At 33.7% G+C, this 9,906-nt stretch overlaps 1 protein-coding gene across 1 annotated transcript; it reads right to left on the reverse strand.

Moving 5' to 3' along the window:
- Nucleotides 1-620: 620 nt before the first annotated feature.
- On the reverse strand, nucleotides 621-5,122 carry LOC102582256 (GDP-mannose 3,5-epimerase 2). The gene is made up of 7 exons (XM_006362095.2): nucleotides 5,008-5,122; nucleotides 3,441-3,851; nucleotides 2,424-2,517; nucleotides 2,209-2,338; nucleotides 1,991-2,123; nucleotides 1,165-1,372; nucleotides 621-1,072 (listed from the first exon to the last, which is right to left on the reverse strand). The coding sequence occupies exons 2-7, from the start codon at nucleotides 3,848-3,850 to the stop codon at nucleotides 917-919; spliced, it is 1,131 nt and encodes a 376-aa protein (XP_006362157.1). The 5' UTR covers nucleotide 3,851; nucleotides 5,008-5,122; the 3' UTR covers nucleotides 621-916.
- Between the last annotated feature and the right edge of the window lie 4,784 nt (nucleotides 5,123-9,906).

Consider the following 9,906-nt stretch of genomic DNA (forward strand, 5'->3'; position numbering starts at 1 on the left):
TTGTATAAAGTGAGAGAGACGAGTGAGCGAGCGAGATCTGGGAGAGTGGCGAGCGAGATCTGGGAGAGGGGAATGAAAATATATGTATATATACAATTTTCTCTTGCTTTATACAAACACAAATACACTTTATACACTTGCGTTTGTATAAAAAATGAGAGAGGCGAGGGAGAGAACGAGAGTGGCGAGCGAGATTCACCAGGAGATAGGTGAAATAGCAACAGTTTGCTATGAGGTACAATTAAGTCAAACTATATTTATAGCATTTAATTTGAATTAATAGTTTGCTATTAGATACAATTTTCCCTATATCTAATGTATACGCGTGTAGAGATGATGTATAAGTATGTGTATAAATAATATTGTTTCAATGTCCAGAGTTGCCTTCACAAAGCTGAATCAGTTTGTGTCACCTCGACTATTCCATCAGGTACTTACTACTACCTCCCACTATTACAACTACTAGGTAGCTCTATCGATGCAGTTTTAGGCAAACGGGAAGAAGTCACTTGAGATATTTTGTTTTCATCGCGATTTGAACACTGATATCCCATGGTTTAATCCAATTCATTGACTGCTAACAGGTGCAACAAAGACAGTGTAATGTTACAGAGTCAGAGTCAAGGAGCAAGAAAATGATAGATTGATAGCAAATGGCTATGTCTCATACAAACTCAGAAAATACCACAAATGCATTGAGGTAGCAAAAAGAAATCACAAAATGCAAGCATTACTGGACTACCACATCTCTGAGTATTATTTGGTAGGTGCAATGAGGGGATGTGGGGGGAAAAAAACTGCTTTAGCGCGTAATATAGTTATATCAATAAGTAAACATTCCACGCGAACAAAACATGGTGGAGCTAACAGATGGCCATTGTGCATACCGAATGATAATCACTTGGCTTCATCTACTTCACTCTTTGCCATCGGCAGCACGGAGGGAGCCCAATTCAACTGGAGCTTGTGTTCCCACAACTTTGGATGATCCATAAGCGGACACATCGGCACCCTTCACCTTCTCTTTCTCAATTTGTTCCTTGATCCAGAAATATGTAATTCTCAACCCATCCTAAATCATTTGGAACAGAGACATTAGAAGTGCATCACTAAAATACAATAACAAACACCAAAAGGATGATCAAATGATCTATAAGTTGATACCTTCAACTTCATATTAGGAGCCCAGCCAAGCTTTTCCTTGATGAGAGTGTTGTCAGAGTTTCGACCACGCACACCCTCTGGTCCTGGGATGTGATGGATTGGAAGGTTCTTGCCATCAAAGCTGAGGACTATCTCTGCCATCTCATTCATGCTTACCATCTCATCACTTCCGATGTTCACAGGCTCTCTAAAGTCTGATTTTGTTAACCTAAATAGGAATAAATTTGTTTGAGCAATGGAAGTGCTGCATTTCCAAAACAAAGTTTGACTAGTTCCAGTTGATAAAACATCACCAATTAGGACTAACGATGTTCTGAAGGTCCTTTTTGTTTCCTACTAAATTTCTTTCTGGTGAGATATGGGGGTCAAGGGGAGGTCAGTCAGAATAATTTCTTACTTTAAAACCCGAGATTGTTGATCAAAACCATGGCTAAATCTCTCTCTTTTGCATTTTTTGCCATGATCTCTGAGGTGTCACAGGACCAAGCCCCACACAAGCTCACATACAAACTAAGGAGGCTCTCAAATTCTTTCCTGTCCTCTCTTCTTGATAAATTCAATTTTGGTTTACAGGACTCGGGAGGATTCAATTTAGTAGGTGGTCATTCGTATTGTATATACATACCTCCCATCAGAGGTAGGTGTGTTGCTTGAAAAAACCTTTTATCTAGTTCATTTTTCTTTCTTGGTCTGGGTTTTTTCTAGGGAAGGAGGTGTCTCCAAGCGTAGAATTATGGGATGCTCAAATCAATATAGATGAATATTTGAGTGACAGTATTCTCAATCAAAATTCCAGTCGAGAAATCTTATTTAGAGTTCCACATACCTCAGAACACCTTCAACACACTCATCAATGAAGGTGAAAGATCGAGTTTGCTTTCCATCTCCCCACATCTCGAATTTGTCAGTGGAAGTGAGGGCTTTTCTACAAAAAGCTGCTGGTGCTTTCTCACGTCCGCCTATAGTTTTAAAGAAAAGGTTGATCACTTCATGAAAAAAAAAAATGACAATGTAATAACATGAAATTTGCTTGAGGGGAATTACCTTTCCATGTTCCAAATGGGCCATAAATGTTATGGAAACGGCCAATGCGACATTCAATTCCAAAGTCCTTGTTGTAGTGCTTACACAATTCCTCTGTTGCTAGCTTTTCTAAGCCATAAGCATCTTGAGGCTAAAATAAAAATAAAAACCGTCATCAACGCTGCAGATTGTCAAATTCCAAAATTAGCTAAAGCTTATTGATTTAAGGTACAAACCTCTGCAGGCCAAGCATCAGACTCCTTTAAGCTCACGTTAGTTTCCAACTGCTTAAATTCAGGGTAGATGCAAGCACTGGATGCATAAAAGAACCTGTAACCAACATTTGAAAGGTCAATCTCTGGAAACTGTACTATCTCTTAGCTACTCTAACTTAACCAAGGGGATGAATACGGGAGATCAGAATTAGCAACAAGGAAGAAATGAGGCCTATGGCATGGCATTCATGATGCAATAAATATACTTGATACATTATATTAAGAGATCAAAAGCTAGAGATATCAACGAAAAGAAATTTATGCTTGTCAGACAGAGTTTTCAGTCTATTCCGCAAGTCCCAAAACCTTGAGACCACGGGGTGACATCCTGTCTCCCCAACGTCTTGCTTTGCCTCATAAAGGACCATGGTTGTAGATTGTAATGCTCCTAGATAACTTTTTATAGCATTTTGCTTTATTTTACTATATAATAGAAAAGGATTACGGACGTACAAAAATTGGCAGTAATATCAGAAGGAAGTGATAGAACCCACAGAAGGAAAGGGGTGCGACAAATAGAAACAACTTTGTCATCTTTCTGCACATGAGGTCTTGCATAACAAATTGATATCAGTAGACTCAACCATCTACAAGGAAATTGCAGTAGTAACCTACACCCAGGATTATGAACAACTTTTTCAATTTGCAAGTGTATAAATATTATTGTTTTCTTCTGCTCTCAGTCACTTGGGGCAGCGCAATGCGAAGGAGATTTTTAAAGCACTGAATTTAGACGGCAACATTATCTCCCACCTTTCTAAGGTAAGTCCTTCATCGTTTTAGAATGAACAAATGGCAAACAAGGGTTAGCCATACATAATTTTGCAAGTGAAATATCCACAAGTTCATATAACCCTTTCATCTTAAAAAATAAAATAAAAATGCCTAACAAAAACCAATTGCCCTTTTGCATTAAAACACTAGTATGACACTGAACACAAACAAAACTCCCCAAGAAAGCAGGAGAGATTGGCTAACCTCTTAACACTATTTATTCTTGAAGCCTCCATCATGTTAAAGCTGATCATAGTGTTGTTATACATGATCACCGAGTGGTTCGACTGAATGAAGCCCATACCTCCCATATCGGCAGCGAGATTGAACACATGATCAACTCCTTTTGTGACTTTCAAACAGTTATCCATAACCCTGAGATCAACAAGATGGAACTCATTACAAAACATGTCCTCAGACATGTGCTCATTCTTCTTCCAGTCAGAAGCAATAATGTAATGCCCCTCGTTCTTCAGACGCCTTGCAATGTGTGAGGCAATAAATCCACCAGCACCTGTAATAGAGACCCGAAGCTTCTCTGATGGCCAGTAGGGCTCCCTCTCAAGGTTTTCATATGTGTATTCTCCATAAGTGGTTTCAACAGAAGTTCCCATTCTGTGCACAAAATGCCATCATCAGAAAGAAAATGGTAGGGACACTAGGCCAAATAGAGGCAAAGCTCGAGATACTGGGAACATAACAGAATAAACCCACTGGATTATCAAAATACTTCTAAAACAGCAGAACAACATTAAAGTAGTGAATCTCCGTGTGGTTAATACAGAAACAACAAGTCTTGAGACATAAATTCAGATGGCTGAAGGACAAACTCTATGTGTAAAGTACATAAATGAATATCAAGAATGAGCTTTTATCTGACTACACTACGAATTACATTTAAAACAAGAAGTTAAAAAAGAGTAAGGATCAAATTTGTCCCAATCCTCTTGGAAATTGTTCAATTTTACCATCCGTTATACTTTGGTCTAGTGTTGCCCCTTTGTTAGAAAGAAGTCTCACTATCGCCCTTGACACCTAATGGAACTCCTCAATCATAGACAGAACTTGAGGAGTAACTTGGACCTCTTTTCCTAGAATAATTTCAACACATGGAGTCCACCCCTAATCACGTTGGAGCTCCATGAATGTGAATTGATAAATACGAGACGATTTGCTAACAACAAAGACATGAATGCACTATTCGCAATATCGAGTTATTACAAATAGTACATGGGCAAATTTGAACCTCCCACAAATAAGAAGAGAAACAGGTATACTAGTAGATCCACTCCATCTTAACCAACTAAACAAAACACAAAAACTACACCATAAGACAAAAAGATTCCCTTTTTTCAACAAAGAAAAACAAAAAAGATTCACTTATCAAAGGCTAATTCATATCACAGCATTAAGATATAATTGCATAAAGAACAAGAAAATCTATAAAACAGAACTAGAAACTATACCTTAGTTCAACCCCTCCACAAAATTAAGCACTAAACAATACAAGAAATCCACTTAAAACACCCAACTTAAACAAAAAAAAAGTATTGAAATACCAAATAGACCATAAAGATTGAATTTTTTTCCACCCCAGAAGCAAAAAGTGTACTACAAACCTCAAAATCCAAAAGAAGAAAAGCAACCCCAGAAAAGTTATAAAGAACCAAATCACATTAATGACCACTTAAACCCCATAAAGATTCAAACAGAAAACAAATCAAAATTAAAACTTCAACACACAAAAAAACAGAGAGAGAGTGCAAAATACCTTGAAAAATTTGAACTTTTAAGGTCTTGAAGAAGATGGCGAAACTCAATAATGATAAGGGGCTATGTTTTTTTTATTTTGTTTTTTTGATGTTTTTTTGGGTAATAGATCTCTATCTTTATAGAGGTACTCAATCATTTCCAAGTTGCAGGGGTTTCTTGGTTGAAGATTATTATACTCCCTCCGTTTTATTTTATGTGAGACTCGATACAAAATTTAAGAAAGATTTGTGATCCAAAATGAATGATATAAATTTGTGTGGCGATAAATTATTTCATTAAGGATAAAATAGACATTTTATAGTTAAATTGTTACTTAATATAGAAATATATCATTCTTTTTTAAATTAACTAAAAATAAAAGTAAGTGACATAAATTGAGACAGAGGGAGTAATAGCGTAGGCAATATATTTATGTGGACCAGAGTTTATGGAAACAGAAAAGGGTTGTGTCTGATCTGTAATTTTAAAAACATAGAAATAGAGTCGGTTTGAACAATCATTTCAATATCCATTTTCATTGGTCTCTACTCTGTACTAATTCTAGACCTTGAAAAATGCATCACATGCCCAATGAATAATTTTTTTATTTATATATATGTATGTGTAATTACTCGATATTCAAAATTTAATAAGATCGGTGTTGTGTAGAATCCAATTAAATAAGTTGGTAAGGTGACAACGCGAATAAGTATAGTAATTATATAGCTTGATTTGAGATGAAATTCGACAATAGCTTTAGGGCATCGTATTCAAATATACACACTCGACTTCCTTAGAATTTTATCTTTAATCACTTGGTAATCCTTTTAGTAGTTAAAGGTGAAGCTTGATTTCGTGTAAATTATGATTTTAAAAGCGTATCTCGTCATACTTATTAGAGTTCTCTAAAAGAGTAAGTTCAGCCCCACCCAACCCAAGTCTTGCGGGCCCAGGAATTTGATGGGCTAAGGTGAACCGACCTTTCATTTGGATGGGCCTAAAAATTCTCAACCCAGCCCAACTTTGGAAGGGCCGTGGGCTGGGATGGGCTAGCTTCTTTTTTTCAAACTTAAAATTCTACAACATTAAGAAAATGAGAAGATTTTCAATTAAATATGACAAACAATGATGTTGTTTCAATAACACAAGCAAAAAATCTAGTGTGATTAACATATATGTATGATACTAGATATGCGAGATACATGTATCTGGTGTGATGCATCCTAAATACATAAGCGAGATAAGAGACTGACGAGCGAGATGAGAAGGAGGTAAGGACGCGGGATTTGTCTATGTATCCTAGATACATGCGAATCCACTTGGATAGAGTGTATGTTAAACAAATTACACCTAATTTTGAGTCCATATATCTGAGATACATGTATCTGGACGGACCAAAATTTGGTAAGATTCGTAATATTACAACATAACGTGCATTCTCAGTAATTACCTCATACACTAGTGAGATTTCTGTAAGTTACCCTTAATAAATAGTTTTGACCCATGGACTGACCTCAACCCTTATCAATCCTCAAGGGTCAAGGGCTTACATGAGCTGAACTTATAAGCCCTAGTTTTAAATGGGTTTGAATTTTTTTATCTCAACCCTACCCAATAACGGATTGGATTGGACCGGCTCCATGGGCTAAGCCCATTTTGACGACTTTAATACCCATAGACTCATAGTACATTTCTTTAATTCGGTAAGGAAAAGAGAACTACTTAGTAGGGGTGAACATAAACACCAGAAAATCAAAAAATCAAACCAAATCGAACTAATTTGGTTCTTCAGTTTCGGTTCTTTGATTTTTCGATTCGGTGTTGGTGTTATTTTTTCAAAAGTTTGGTTCTTCGGTTCGGTATAAGGGTCTCAGAGCTTCGGTGCACTGAAGAACCAAACTTTTATTCAAAAAATAATAAAAAATAAAAAATAAATTTATATATATATATATATATATGGGCATTCTCTTAACGAAAAATAAAAAGTCAACTAACAATTAAATCACTCGTGAACAAATCAAAGTAGCAACAAATGTGCAATTCAATAGTTAACTTCAAATATTGGTTTCCAAGTGGAACCAAAACATATTTTTATCATTGTAAATTATGTAAAGGAACCCGTCTTCGTCCTTGTTTTCCTCGAGAAGTAGTTAGAGACACAATACTCTTGGCAAAGATAAATATAGTCTTTTAGTTAGCACAATAAGTACTCTATGACGAGACACATCATTCATTAATGTACTTTTGAATTTCAAGTATCTTATACTTTGATTTTGTCCTCATTTTATTTTTATTCAATCGAAAAATCGATTTAAAAACACCGAACTAAATTAGTTTGATTTGGTATACGGTACACACTTTTCTAAAATTGAGAACTAAAGATTCGAACCAAAGTTTGATAAAACCGAATCGAAGAACCGAATTCCCACCCCTAGAAACAATTGTCTAATTTAAACTTAGCTCAGTATTGATTCTTTTATTTATTAAAATATAATAATTTTAAAATGCATGAAATTAGGGTAGCAAAAAGAAAAAGAAAGAACTTCCCTTGCAAGTATTAATTTTTTTGCAATGTTAGAGTTCACTTACATAAAACAAAAAACAATTTGTCATGTATATTAATTTTTTTCCAATGTTAGAGATACGATTAACTAAGCACTTAGCATAAACACAAAAATTAATCTGTCATGTACCATATCGATTAGGAGTAATATATCATATGATTGGCGAGTTGGTGGCCAAATAAAATACAATAAATCACATCATATGTCCTAATTATAATATTTTAGTGATCAGCTGGGATTATATATCATATTGATTTGACTTGTCATATTTTGTTGTGGAAGAAAATTTAGATAAGTAATTGAATTCTTGAAAGTTGTAAGGACTCATTTGGTGTTGAAATAAGTTACTTCAATATTAATTATCTTGATATCAATTATCTTATTTTTAATGTAAAATGAGAAAAACACTAATAATTCCAAAATAAGTTATTCTGTAATTTATCCCAATTAAATATGTATGAAATAAATTCATCATAAAATTAATCTTGAAATTAATTTTTCCTTATCGCTCATATCAAATGAGCACCAAATCGTAATAAAATATACTTTTAGTATTAATAATTTTAAAAATAATAGTGAGAGTTGGTCTATGAGGTAATGCATTTAACTTTTTTTCTTAGTTTGCATATCGAAATCTTAATTTAAAATTGGAACTACGAGGGTTTATTTGATATGAGGAAAAAGGAATAATTGATTTTGAAATTAGTTTTAGGATAAGTTTATTCATATTTGATTAGGATAAAATTGCAAAATAACTTATCTTGAAATTATAGTATAATTTTCATTTCTTATGATCCTGAAATAACTCATTTTGAGATAACTTATTCCTTAACTAAACAAACCCTAGATTGCATATTTTTATTTTGGAGATACTATGATCCTTTCCAACACTTTTGGATTTTTTATTTATAAGTAAATCAATGAATAGTAGTTCTTGCCTTTTGGTCTCCAATTATTGGAGGAATCAAATCTTGATTCCATTATTCCATGCGACCAAATAAAACACAAAAATGAAGAATTAGAATCAAGTGTGGATCTTGTGAAGGTGGCTATCCTACCTCAAGCTCTAATGTCTTTGGATTTTTTTAGTTAGACATATATATTTTATTAAATTGATCTCATTCATGATATCTTGAAACTTTAAATTTGTCTACTCTCCGTCAAATAATCATTATCCACTATATTATTTTGAGATATTCAGCAATATTTGTTCACTTTATGAAATTAATGAATAAATTTACACTTAGTTCCTAATTTACCGTTATCATTAATTATAGTCATTTTTTAATTATATTTTTCAAGACACTATATTTATTATATTCAAAAGGTTGATATAGTAAAATTACCCTTCTATTATAGTTTCTTAAAAAGTGTACCAAGTCAATAGTGAACAACTACTGTTGGACAGAGAAAATATGAAACAGAGGAAGTAATTACGAACATAAATTCTCCATGAATTTTTTTTCCTCGAGGCACAAGTTCAGTAAACATAACTTGTTCTTGTAAGTTAAGTAGTATGAACTTCTTAAGACATAATTTCAAAACTAAGCTTACGCCCTAAAAACATAACCTGTCTCTTGAAACATAAGTTCAGTATACGAATTTTTTAAATCATAGAAAATTCGTAGGCACAAGTTATGTGCAAGTAAATAAATCAATATTTTCTCTTTCAGTTGTTGCTCTAAAAAAGAAGTTTTATCTGTTCTAATAGTCTCGTACACAATATATTGAAGAAAATCTCCCGTAAGAGAGTAGATAAAATTTAACTCGAACGAAGTGAGAGGACTAAAAAGAAAACTCAATGTACAAAACAAGGGCGAAGGCCCTATCCCGTGTTAAACGTAAGTTCAGTGCATGAATTTCTTAAGACATAATATTCTAAAATGATGACGGTTCGAAATAGTCCCATATCCTTTAATTTTGGGAAAACTACATAAATGGGCCATAAAATCTAAAATAATTACAAGTTCATACCCAAATTCAAAGTAATTCCTGAAATACCCATTCTCTCATAAATAATTACAGTCCATACCCCCATTCATTAAGGGTGATAATTTTCGCTTAAGTGATACTAAATCGGTATCAATGATACCAATAAGAGTATATATATATATATATATATATATATACACTCTTATAGTATCATTGACTAATGGGTAATTTTTTAACAACAAACCTTGATGATACCAATATAGTATATATATACTGATTTAGTATCAATTTAGCGAAATTATCAACCTTAATGATACCAATACAATATATATATATCGATTTAGTATCAATTCAGCGAAATTATCAGTCTTAATGATACAAATACAATATATATGATACTGATTTAGTATCAGTTAAGCGAA

Source organism: Solanum tuberosum, unplaced genomic scaffold (genome assembly GCF_000226075.1).
Source record: "Solanum tuberosum cultivar DM 1-3 516 R44 unplaced genomic scaffold, SolTub_3.0 scf00384, whole genome shotgun sequence".
NCBI lineage: Eukaryota > Viridiplantae > Streptophyta > Magnoliopsida > Solanales > Solanaceae > Solanum > Solanum tuberosum.

Excerpts from the sequence above, each read along its gene's own strand:
- LOC102582256 (XM_006362095.2), bottom strand. The coding sequence starts at position 3,850 with ATGGGAACTTCTGTTGAAACCACTTATGGAGAATACACATATGAAAAC. Across the intron at positions 2,518-3,440 it reads AGAATAAATAGTGTTAAGAG|GTTCTTTTATGCATCCAGTG; the intron begins GTTAGCCAATCT and ends TGTTGGTTACAG. Across the intron at positions 1,073-1,164 it reads CTCCTAATATGAAGTTGAAG|GATGGGTTGAGAATTACATA; the intron begins GTATCAACTTAT and ends CAAATGATTTAG.